The sequence below is a fragment of the Pteropus medius genome, unplaced genomic scaffold, assembly GCF_902729225.1.
Source record: "Pteropus medius unplaced genomic scaffold, Ma_sr-lr_union100, whole genome shotgun sequence".
In the NCBI taxonomy this organism is placed as follows: Eukaryota; Metazoa; Chordata; class Mammalia; order Chiroptera; family Pteropodidae; genus Pteropus; species Pteropus medius.
The window spans coordinates 1,966,168-1,979,000 of record NW_024349799.1 but is presented as its reverse complement, the minus strand read 5'-3'; the positions used below and the strand labels follow the sequence as shown (position 1 = coordinate 1,979,000).

General features: G+C 37.3%; 1 protein-coding gene across 6 annotated transcripts in view; it reads right to left on the bottom strand.

Annotated features, from left to right (window-relative positions):
* Window positions 1–4,609: 4,609 nt before the first annotated feature.
* The window catches only part of STXBP4 (syntaxin binding protein 4), a 136,720-nt gene continuing 128,496 nt past the window's right edge, over window positions 4,610–12,833 (bottom strand). For 5 of the 6 annotated variants that reach the window (XM_039885687.1, XM_039885685.1, XM_039885686.1 and 2 more), the window contains one exon: window positions 9,649–9,896. In XM_039885687.1, coding sequence (XP_039741621.1) covers window positions 9,782–9,896 — 115 coding nt within the window. In that variant the 3' untranslated portion in view covers window positions 9,649–9,781. Of the gene's footprint in view, window positions 9,897–12,833 lie in introns of all 6 variants that reach the window. The other variant, XM_039885684.1, reaches the window with a different exon arrangement.

Sequence of the window (12,833 nt, the reverse complement as noted above, 5' to 3'; positions counted from 1 at the left end):
AGGACTGATGTTGCAGGAGTGTAAGTACTACAGCCTCCTGACCTCTGACTTGGACAGCTGAGGTAGCACTTGCACTGTCTCCAGAGCTTCCCTGACCCCGATTCCCCCTGCTGCCCCAAACCCCGTGGGGCTTTGCTTGGCATCATACCCTCATCTGTTTTCCCCCTCTCCTCTTTGTGTTGGTCCTATTTCTTTATTTCCCTACTGTTTTTTTCCTTAATTCACACAAATACTCATCTCAGGGGAACTAAACATATGACAAGATGTGTCTTAGAATCAATGGCTTGCAGTTGCTGTTGACCGGGCAACCATAATGATATAGTTGTCTTTGCCTGTGCATGCATGAACTTGGTTGTTTTTCCTGTCGCATGAATGGACTGTTACTCTATTTTTCAATGAGTAAAGTATGTAAGGACTATTTGAGAAAGGAACATGAATCCTGATTGTTGTCTAAAAATTTTTTTATTAAATTCTTTTGAAAGATAAAAAAAAAATGCTGGCATCAAAATAGATGTCAAAGACTAGAGGGAAAAAAATCCCAGAGACAGTAGTGGAGCACTCCTTTAAGAAATGCTTCATTTGATGGCAGAAAGAATGCTACTGTGAAAAATGTTGATGGCAACTCTGATTCAAAATAGAGATTCAGAAAATTTCCATTCTAAATATATAGAAGTTTTAGGAATATCACAATTTATTTGTATTTCATTTTTCTTTATATAAACACCTGATAAAAATATATGTTCAAAAAGCTTTTAGATTTACTTAAAGGGCCATAAGACAAAAATTCAAAGTACTATGTCATATTTTAAATGTCTTTTTCAAATTTAGGGATACATAAAATGATGGTGAGTCCTATAATTGATGGAGTCTTAAATTTGGTGAAACACTAATCAGGAATATGGTATTCAAAGAGACAGAAGGAATGTAATCAAGGAACAATCTTAGCAATATCAAGAAAACTGAGATAAATGCATAGACTTCTCACTTTCTATGATTCACAGTAGGGGTTCCACTGATGAGTAAGAAATCGCCAGTTTGGTCATAGATCTGAAATTTTGTAGACTTTAGTCTATTAAATGTTTCTTATTCCTCCAAAGTGTGTACATGTCTGTGTGTATGTGATATATATATGTGTGTGTGTATATATGTATATACACACACACATATACACATATATATGTGTGTATGTGTGTGTGTATATATGTATCATATGCACACAGACATATACATACTTTGGAAAAATAAGAAACTCCATTTCCTTCAGATTTTTCTTATAGTAAGCACTTTTACCATTCAGAGAAGTGCTCCATACATTTAATTTGGTGCAAGCTTTTAAATTTCTTTTTGTGGTAATCACAAAACTATATATAACTCATGTGATCACCATGCAAAAATAAAAAGTTGGCATTAGATTAAATGCATGGATTATTTCCCTGAATGATAAAACTACTCAGTATATAGGGATAGGATCTACCCACAAACACCTTTGCACAATCCATTCCAGAGAAATACCTGACCTGAACTGTCTATATACCAAGGTAACTTTATTATCCACCCCGTTTGTTTTGTCTTCCTGTTTTTCCTTTTTATATTTTGCTGATGAAAGATGAATTTCTCCATTGTGAAATAGCAACAGTCAAGTAATTCCAGGGGGCTTAGTTATAGATGAGATAATTTCTGCACTTTCAATCAGAGTACTGTGGCAATCAATACACAGCTCCCTTGTGCCAAACGAATTCTTCAGCAACATGATGAATTAATCTATAAGAACAGAAGTTTGAACGCTGTTGCCTTGAAATGCACTAGCCTTGTATTTTTCTTTTAAGCTTTATCTACCCTTCCATACCAAAATTATTGTTTTATTTTTTCAAAACCTTGGGCAAATCAACAGTGTTTGAGTATGTGCTTTACCATACCTCACTGCTATCACAGTTTTATGGCCAAACTTATATAGCATACATTCCTTCTTCAGCAAAATTCATTATATTGTTCCAGTGTTAGTAGAACTAGTTAATGTAGACATGTGTAAACTCTTATCCCATTTTCTTTTTCATTCACTTTGTTTCAACCTGCCAGAAGCAAGAAAGAGCTAAAAAAGTTTTTGGAAACAATGAACCACTTTTAAAATGTATTCTGTAAACATTTATTAAATATTATTATGCCATGTCTTATGCAAGAAATGAAAAATAATACATAGACTCTGAATTACAGGGTGCTCAAAGTCTAATAGGAGACACCTCCCTTTCCTGGCCAAATTAAATGCAAATATAGTGTGAGAGAGGCTTTATTAAGAGGTGTGCAGGGATGGAGGCTGAGGTAGGATTTTGGAGTGTGGCTCCTCCCAGTTAACCATCTCACCTTCCAGAGTTCTGGATAAAAACACCCCAATGCAACAGTACAAGTAAGAAACTAGACTATCTGAGCCAGTTGCCTATCTTCCCATTTCCCTCCCAGCTCCACCTGATTTACTAGCTTAGCTACTGATGTTGAGTGGGACAGACACAGCGGGAGAGACTAGTAGTTGGCTTTAACCAGACTTTTGTTACCACATGAAGAGAGAACGCACAAAAGAGAAAACAGAACCAAATTTCAAGCCATTAAGACTCAGTAATCCAGCTCACTAGATAAAAATAAATTAGCAAATATATGTAGTAACCTAGTGCAGTGCATTTCTGGATAAACAGGTCAGCAACACCTTTTGGGATGGAAGTTCTTGCTCCACCACTCCAGAGTTGGGAAGAGAGTCTGCGCATGTAGGAAAAAAATGCAGAGGTGGCATCTTAGAGAGCCAGTGCTGGGCATGGGGAAGAGAGCGTGTCAAGATCTTCACAGAAGAGTTGAATCAAGAATGATGTCTTGAAGGAGAAGAAATCTGATGATGTAATGAAGCAGAAGTTCCTGAGATGGAGAGAACAAACAGTCTGTTTGAATGATTGTTGGGGATGAAAAATGAGGCTGGAGAGAAAGCAGAAGAGGTCAGACAATGGCAAGTGCTAGGGAACTACTGAAGAGTAGCAAGAAGGCAACAGAATCAAATTTGTGTTTTAGAAAGATAATTCTGATGGAAATATGGTGGATAGATCGATGAGGACAGGGGTGGTAGAGAGGGAGGAAGTTATATTGCCTACAGCGCAATTATCCAGAATATAAATGAGAAAAATACGAAAAACAAGTAGGTAGTGTTTGCACGGAACAGAGAAAAGGGAATGTATTTAAGAAATGTTCTAGAAACAGAACATGTAAGTCACTGGGAGTCCAGAGGCCAGAAGTGTTAGTCTAAAGCAGCTCCCTCCATGAGGAAGGAAACATCAGGAGTAGGGAATAAATGATCCAGACCAACACTAATCTTGGCCAGCCTGCAGTTCCTTTCACTTTTTGCAGTCACTGCTGAACTCTGGGATGCTCATCTAGTACAAAGTCACTCTGGGTTTGGAGGGTCTGATGTCACTGTCCAAACTGAGTTTCAATAAGAAGACACGGGGATCCAATTAAAAAAAAATCCTCACTCGAGACCAGAGGGTCTTCCTGCTACTCCTACAGTTCTTTTGGGCTCATGGAAATCGATGTGATTTTCTAATTTGCACATTGGGCTGGAGGATCACTGAAGCTGTCCAAGGCCCATCTCCCTAGACATACCATACAATCATTTCCATCCTAGGGTACAATGAAGAATGTGTCTCTACTGCTCTCAGAACTAACAAATATAACTGGGATTTTGCTGCTGCCAGGAAGGTGGCTCCAGGAGCTGTGGCCCACGACCCTCTCTCTGAACCCCATTAACATTTTTGTCTCTCTTCCTTTCCAGTCAGGGGAATTATTTTCCAGACAGGGAGTAGGAAAGCCTTGTTCTTCCTCATTATGTGGGCTCTCAAATCTTTGATCTAAATCATGCATTCTTTCCAGTTCCCTAAGGAGCCAGAGTTTTGAAACTCAGAGAGGATGTATTCCTCTGCTTTCTGCTGTCACACCTCTTTTCTTGAGGCAATGAACATTTAATGGCCTAGAAGTTTAAATATGGGATAAAAACGGGGAGAGAGAAATAAATGGAAAAGCTTTGGCTGATTTATGTTAAAAGTCTTTTGTGTAAAATATAATGACATTGTGGCTAGGATCACAAAGTCTGTTTTGCATTGCTTCCCTGGTACTTAGCAAAGTGTCGGGCATCTAGCAGTACTTGGTAAGTGTTTAAAATGAATAAATGAATACAAAGGCATGAGAGTTAAGCTGGATACTAGGTCTTAGCTATGGACCGAACATTACGCCTTCAACTGGGCAAGTATGCATTGAACACCTACGATGTGACAGGCACTGTGCTAGGTCCTGAAGATACAATAGTGAACAAGACAGAGAAATCCCTGCCTCCATGGAGTTTACTCCTATTATCACTCCTATTATTAATAAGATAAACAAAATATTATTACAAATTGATAAATAATGTGAAAGAAATAAACAGGGCGGTGATAAAAAGGAATTTGGTGGTGAGGGAATGGGAATGGGGGGGGTGGTCCAAGCTATTAATATGACTGCACTTTTTCTTAGATGCCCCACCACAAGAGTAAAACTCAAATAAAAAGTTAACCGAAGTAGTCAAATGTAAAAAACTCAAGTGAAGAAGGCGAATACAGAATTGCATTTAATATTTACATAATCATCATGCAGGTACAATGAAACTTTATGTGGATAGTTGTGGTTAAAACATCTTGGGTATTTTATTTCTAAAGTCAAGCTCCATAGGCATAGTCTGTTTAAAGTTCTTTTCATCATCTCCAAAGTTATACGTAGTAGAGTACATCAGTTTTAGTAGAGTTTTAAAGTTAGCTCAGTTCTTTCTGTTCTATAAATTGTAAAATTCAGGTTTGCTGACCCTTGAAAAAATTGCATTGTACTTAGCAGAGAAAATAAAAATGTCCCGTTTCCCCCTAAAGAATAATATTTTCTAATTTTGAAAACATTTTATGAAAGTATCATTTGACTCTATATTTTTACAGCTGCTTTGCATTTATTATTGGAGAGGTCCTTCATACAGTATGTTTCTTTTCATTTCTAGGCAAGGGGTGTTGTTAATATTATTTTGGAATTATTTAAGTTTCAGAGAGTGATAAAGGGCCTCTCTTCAAGGGGTTCTTACTAAACAAACCCCTAACTTCTTACTCCTTTCAGGAAAAAATAAAAGATTTTTGCAAGAAAAGAAAACAAAAAAGAAAGAAAAGAAAGGAAAAAGGTTTTAGATTATGAGCTTCTTGATTTGGGAACCAGTACCACTTAGTGTGGTCACTTCACAGCCTTGCATCTTGTCTGGCTGGCATTGAGCAGGTGCTCAGGAAATGGTTGCTGAATTGAACTGATTTGGAAAGAGGCAGGGTATTACTATCCTCCTTATACAGATGGGGAAACTGAGGCTCAAAAAACTTGTAGGTCAGTTTGCATTGTGCCTTGTACTTTTCCAAGGGCTCTCACTTAAAAGTTGGTCCTCATCACAGTTATACATAAAGTAGGAAAGGTCAATATTTTCAGGTAAAAAGCTGAGAGCACCAATGTGTTTGACAGTGAATTCATCACTGCCAGACTCCTCTCTACACAGCGAGTCAGTCTCTGCTGCTGCAGGACAATTAACTGAAACCTAATAATGAAAAAGTTCAGGTCCTTAGGCAATGATGAAAGAAGGTTACTTTTCTGAAGACAAAAACAACTGGAAACATTATTGGCAGTCTTAGGACCAAAACAAGTCCTGTAATATAAAGAAAAGAGGCTGTTATATACTATTGGTGGTAATGTAAATTGGTTCTATTTTTTCGGAAGAAAATTTATGAATACCTACCAAAATTAGAATGAGCATATCTGTGACATAGCAATTTACCGTCATGAATGTATTCCCACTATAGACATGTTGGCACAAGACAGGTATATGAGGAAAAGGATTTAATGAATATAAAAATTTAAATATAAGAAGTTTTACTGTGACATTGCTAGTAACAGAAGAAAACTTTGAACAGCCTAAGTGTCCATAGACAGATTGCTGGCTACAGAAATTATGAGTTATTTGGGTAGTATTTTATGCAGACATTTGAAATAAAACGTTAACCTATGTATTCACATAAAAAAAAATAATGACCACGGTATATTAAGTGAAAAGAAAGCTGCTTAATAGTATGACTTCCTTAAAGTGAAAATTCTCATCAAATATTAGTGATTAATATTAGCTATCTCTGGAAACTGAGATGGGCTATTTTTCTTTCTTTTTCTTTTTTTACTTTTTTCAATGCTATACTACTTGATTTTTAAATAGAAATAGATGTTTTTAAAGTTCAAAAATTTAAGAGGAGCTGCTCAATTCTGGCCACCTGAGGAGCTTTCTACTCTCTACCGACAATAAGCAGAACCCAGGAAGTGGCAAGCTAATTGGCTGACTTCACCATAGTGCCGAACACAGCGCTTCCTTGGCTCACTGCTGGTGCTCAGGAAATATTCTGAGAATTTATAAAGATGGCAAAACCTGGTTGCTCTTTAGTATAAGATGGAAGGACAATAGAACACTGAGAACATTGTTCTAACCCTAAAACTGGAGTTAGTAGGTCAATGGAGAAGAGTTTACAGTGACCATGTTGATAAGGTTGATTTATATTAAAGAAAGATTAGCTATGTAAATGTCAACGCACCAAATCATAACTTGGGGTTTGTTCTGCAATGGAAAAAAATTCTTAATGAGTCCCCATCATATATTTCTTTGAGCATCTCTTAGGGCATTTATCTGTTGGTTTAGAGGCCACAGAAGCATAAAGAGGAAGGGATTTCAGAGACTGCTCAAATGGTTCCAGCCAATTCAGACGCTGAACATCCTCAGCAACATTCCTATAGCAAGGAGTTCAGATTGACTGAACGCCACCTGGAACAGGGCTTACACATTCTCCTGGGAAATTCTTTCCTGAGCACTAACTACCAGAAAGTTCCTTATTTCACTGCACCGGAACCTGCCTCTTTGTAAAATTAACCCACAGATCCCAGCTCCGCCCTTAGAATCACACACAATGAAATCTAATTTCTGCACAGAACTGGCTCTGTGGGACCTGCCTTAAACCCAGCTTCTACACGTAGGTGCTGTGTGACTGTAAAGCAAAGATTAGCAACTCTCTCTAAACCTAAGTTTCTCCTTCACAAAATAAGGTAATTATAATTCCTGCCTCATGGGTTGTTTTAAGACGATAATGAAATAACATACGTAAACTGCTAATCATAATGTATGGAGCAAAATGCTTAATAAATATTATAGTTTTTATAGGCCTTTTTCATTAGGTATTTGACAGAAGCAGAGAGTAAAGTGGCACAAAATAGCAAGTTAACATATGAGGTGTCTGTCAGTGAAATGTGTGCCCGAGGACCTTGATCTCAAGTGACTCTAGCATCTCCTTCGTGTTTCCTCACTAGAAACAAATGAGAAAAACACTCTCAGAATGGGGAAGGAAATTTCATACCATTAATTTGGCAACAACGAAAAGTCTGTACTTTCACAATTATACATACGAACTTATAAAAGTAACTTCAGGTGTTTGAGAATCTCACCTCTGGGGGATACAAGGAAGGAGCTCCCTCAGGGGCTTCTCTTAAAACTTGTCTTGTTAAAGCTTCCTAATATTCAACGAGCTGTCAGGTGAAACACAAGTCTTCTCCAGCCATTCTGAAACTTTTCTCAGGGCTAATGGGTGACTACCAGTCTGATGTGACCTTGTTATTTAATTCAAGACATAAATTATAAATCCTACATATCGTCAGAAATGTATGGATGAACACAATGTATACATATATTTATGAGAGACATCTATATTATATGCTATATGAAATTTAATAGACCAGGAGACTTAGGATCTAGGTCTAATCTTGCCCTGGCCACTAACTGTCTCACTGCATAAACAGTTAGGACTGATGATTCTTACTCTACATCCTGAGGAGCCCAGGTTTGCACAGCAGTGCTGGGGGCTGCTTTCATTGGGCTCCAGGCCTTGTTTCAAGCAGAGCAGCAATATATATATATTTAAATCTGTTAATATATATTGGGATTCTGCATAAGAAGTCATTTAAAAAATGAGTCTTTTTCAGCAGAAAATGTTTGTAAATCACTGAATCTGATGATCCCCAAGGTTCCTCAAAGTTCTGTGTTGTTTTCCTATTTGTACTTCAGAGGTGGGGAGAGAAGGAGAGCAAGAGAAGGGAGGGAAGAGGAGAGGAGGATAAGAAGAAGAAGAGGAGGAATTTTAGTGATGGGCCGGGAGAGAGAAAAGAATAGGCCAGAGTGACACACGACGGCTTCCCAGTGTTACCAGGTGTGGTTTTGGAACAGGGATTCTGATGAATGACTCTTACTTTCTAAGTATATTACCTAAAAATAAAACTTTGGATAAGAATAAGTGCCTTTTTATTATTCAGTTGGTACCTAACGCCCAGGACATTTAAAATGATGTTCTCCCCATTCCACCCTCCCATTTCTCAGCTCCAGGCTTTAATCATTAAACTGAGAGAAAATCTTTAGCACTCCAAGTCAATGGCTTATTACTAAAAGAAACTGTCTAGTAACATCCTTACTGTAAAATAAAATAAGATCAAAAGTATAATTAATTTGAAGGGTGATATCAGCAATAATGAGGCCAGCCTTGGACTCATAGCAGAAGAGTTCAAGGATGTCTCTCCTTTAATAGCAGAGGAGAGTCTGGGTGCCCCTCTTCTCATCACCTCTCCTCAACTGCTCCTTCTGGCAAGGGCAACCTAAGCAGGGAGATTCCCTGATGTGAGCCAACCCTTTTACTTCGGGAGAATGCGAGCAGCTGCAAGAAGCCGGTTGAAACATCACAAAACCATGCTCTTACCTGGGGAGGGTTTGGGGGTGAAGAAGGGGGTTGGGTTTATAGGAGAACAGTGGGGTTATGTGGGGGTCATGTTTAACTCAAGGTGCCTTCTGAATCTCTGTGGCCACCGGAGTGCACAGCTGTGGAGCTCAGCTGCATCAACAGAGCCACGGTGCCCTGCGTGCTGGGCTGTAACCTCCCTCTGCTGGGACAGCAGGGTGCAGTGGAAAGAGGCCTGGGCGTGGAATCAGAAGATTTAGGTATGGGTTTCGGCTCCAGGACAAGGCGCCTCATTTCTCTGAACCACTATTTCCCTAACTGAAAAACAAGAATAGAAATTACCCACTGGATGTGCCTCACAGGCGTGTTATATGGTTTAAATAAAACAGGGTCTGAAAAGCATTATGTAAATTAGAAAGCCCCATAAAAATGCAGACTGTATTCAGTAGCCTGTGAGATAGCTGTCTAACTGTGATCTTTAAAAAACACCAACAGCTTTCTTAAATCACTTTCCTATGATACAAATATAAAAGGTTGGTGAATTATCAAATAAATGAAGTGTTTCACTATGTTCATATAATTTTACAACGTAAGTCTTAGTTATAAAAATCATATCAGATGCACTATAAAGAATTGTATATAAAATTACAAATATCTAATTACATATGAAAAAATATACATAATACAAAAAACTAGTTACATATGATTTCAAAAAAATATGACTAGATTATTCTTAAAGAACTACTATAGTGGCAAATGATCTCGTGAATAAATGTATACAGTTATATCAAAAAGTTTTACAAAAATAGGCTAAATCCAGAGTCTCCATTGTCACAACTTCAATAAATAGTATGTTTTACTCCTATTTTAGACCATTGAGTCTCAGAGTCATCTGCGTGGACTGAGATGCTAGAAGACCATGGCGCTCAACCTCCTACAGAAAACTATTAACTCTTCTGGTCAGGAAGTTCTCTGGAGCAATCCTCTTCATTCTCCTCTGAGCAAGACAGGTTCAGTGCACTCATCACAGGATGGATCCAGGATGTAGTCTGTGTTACGTGACTTGAGAAGAACAAGGAACGCAATTACAATCTGGAAGACTGTCCTTCTACCCATCCATGCAAGTACGATCCTAGTGACATTTTCTACCCTACGGCAGTAAGCAACTGGAACTGGATCCAATTGTTTCAATAAGTTTTAGATATGTTTTAAAGTTCAACAAAAAATATTTCATTTTTTCTTCTTTGGTAAAAAGAAATGCAAGAGAATTCTTCACCTTTGATTCCTCTCTTTTTCTTACCTGACATCCGTTCAGTCAGCAAGTCCTGTGACTGTCTTGCTGTAACATCTCTGGAATCGCCTCCTTCCTCTCCCTTTTCAATGCTATAGCCTGGGTCACTGAAATTGCTTGTCTCTCTGCCTCTGTTCTAGCTCTTTTCTAATTCAGGCTCCACTCCAGTCAAGAGATCTTTCTAATGACAAATCAGATACTGTTGCTCACTTGCTAAAAATTCAGTGCAAACCAATGTTTTCTCGATCAAATACATACTCTACAGTAAAATATACCTTGTTTTTTTTTTAATCTGCTTCAACAGTACTTTTTTCTCTGCTACTATCTTCCTCCCACATTGTTAATCTAGTTAACTCATACTAATTGTAAAGAACCAGATCTTCCTCTAGATTCCTCCAATCTGTGCTCATGGTCTTATCTCTAATTGTGTTATATTATAAATACCTATTATTTTTAGGCCTTCTTACTACATATAAAGCTCCTTAAGGGAAGTAACTATGCTGGATTTATGGTACCTAACATGTTCTCAAAACAAATGACTAGACATTTCAGGGAAGAACACAAACAGAGGTAAGGACAAACACGAGATACAGGGCATGCTCAGGTAGTGGTGAAACATCACAAAGCTTGTTTCTCAGACCTAGTACCCAACTCCCAGCCTTCAGACAGATGAATCTGATAAACCTACCACTATCTGCCTGGCTCCTGAGTTTGGACAGGCAGCTTCTGAAATTAGGATGATTTGTTTCTTCTCCTTGGACATTCTTTCTAGCCTTGATTGACCCCACTGACCTCATCCATCCTAGCACAGTTTGTCCTGCCCCAACCTATTCAAATTCAACCTCAGAAGCAGCATCATATCTTACAGTAGTTCTTTTGAGGACTGGCACTTATGAGAATCAAATAAGATTGAGGATCTGAATGAAAGTATCTCCTACACTACAGGGTAACATTTTTCAAAGTGTATTCCAAGGGTTTTAAATAAATGTTATGTGAAGAGGGAATTCTACGGTCAAAGTCTGAGATACACTAGGTTTAACATAGTTAAGTAGGTTTCTTTACTGTAGTATTTCCCAGAGCCTTAAATATACTACTGTGTTCTATGACTCTCCAAGAGTATGTGATATTCCTCAAACTAACATGTCCCTATCAGCACTCACATAGGGCTAGTGTTCTGCAGAGCACAATTTGGGAATTATCACAAAATTGCACTTGCTTTATTGGCTGTTGATGACAATAACTGAAAATGTTGGACTTAGTACAAATGGTTGCTTTCACTGTCATTATTGGATTTGGCTGGTTTCCAATCCTATACTCTTAAATTCTGTCCATACCCTTTTATACAAATTGTTCCACTTCTCTGTTTAAGTATTAAAAATGCATCTTTCTATGGGAGAAGATCACTGATAGTTTCACCATTAGGTAAGAATCAAGGTGAAGGTGGTAAGGCCCGGACTTCAGACATCTTCATAGTTTTAGAAGCTCAGAGTGCAGTTAAGTGGTACAAAGAATCATTATTCTCTTCACAGTAATCCATGTTACTACTATCTCTAAAACAATTTAATGGAATTTCTAATTATGGAGGCTAAACCTACTAAAGCATTTGTCTCTGCACAGGTTAACTTCATTTCAAGGCCTTTATAAAGCTGGAAAGCTGCCTAAATTGAAAGTGGTTTTAAATAAATACTAATGAGTATAACATAAGTGGGCTAAAATGCTACTGCAAGGTGAAATGAAGACACATTATTTTATACAAAATACATGCTTAAAACTAAAAAGGTAAAAGCCTGATGAGACAGTTTTTCTAATTTTAAAATTTTGGTATATATACTTTAATGTTTATCAGCACATTTACAATGTTATTCCAAAAGAGACTTTAAATTATTACAAATACGCTCTCCTCTACAATGTTCCCTAATTGGGGAGGGTGGAAAGGAAGAAAAACAGGAATAATTACCTGAAGGATAAGTGCATGCTTTCCTCTTTGACTTTAAAAAATAATATTCTCATGCTTGAAATATTATAATTGCCCATATGTGAATATTCCATTAAACTGATCATTTAAAATAATCAAAAGCAAATTGTCTAAGAAAAATATGTAGTTATAGATTCTGAACAATGAATATTAGAAAGTTCCACCAGAAAGTAATCCTTGCCAATAACTTTCATTAAGCACTTTTAAGCAATAAGTCAATATCTGATCTTACTCCAAATACAAATATAATACCATAAATTATTAATTAATTAATCTTATGTTCACAATATGCTTTTCTGTACATTTTTAAAAAATCCTAAATACCAAACATGCAATTACAACAGCTACTGACTAGAAAAAAATCAAACTTAAGCAACAGGGGAATAGTGTTCTACAGTTCAAGTTCACATTTCACTTCTGGTCTTTTGGAAAAACATCCAGAGCCAATGCTTCTAAAACTCAGGTGATGCATGTAAAGTGCCTGGCAATGAGTATATAGTCAATAAATGATCATGGCTAGCTTTATTGATAATTAGGGCTTTCTGATTTTTCTAAGAGAAACTTGGAATTGTTCTTATGATGCTAGAATGGGGCATTTGTCTGTATACCATTCGATTTTATGTGATAGTGAGCACTGTAACCGAAGAGCTTTGACATAATCAGTATGATGAGATAATCCCAGATTTACTGAGTTGGAGAACATTCTAGTATTAGAAATATTTCCTCTCTGATT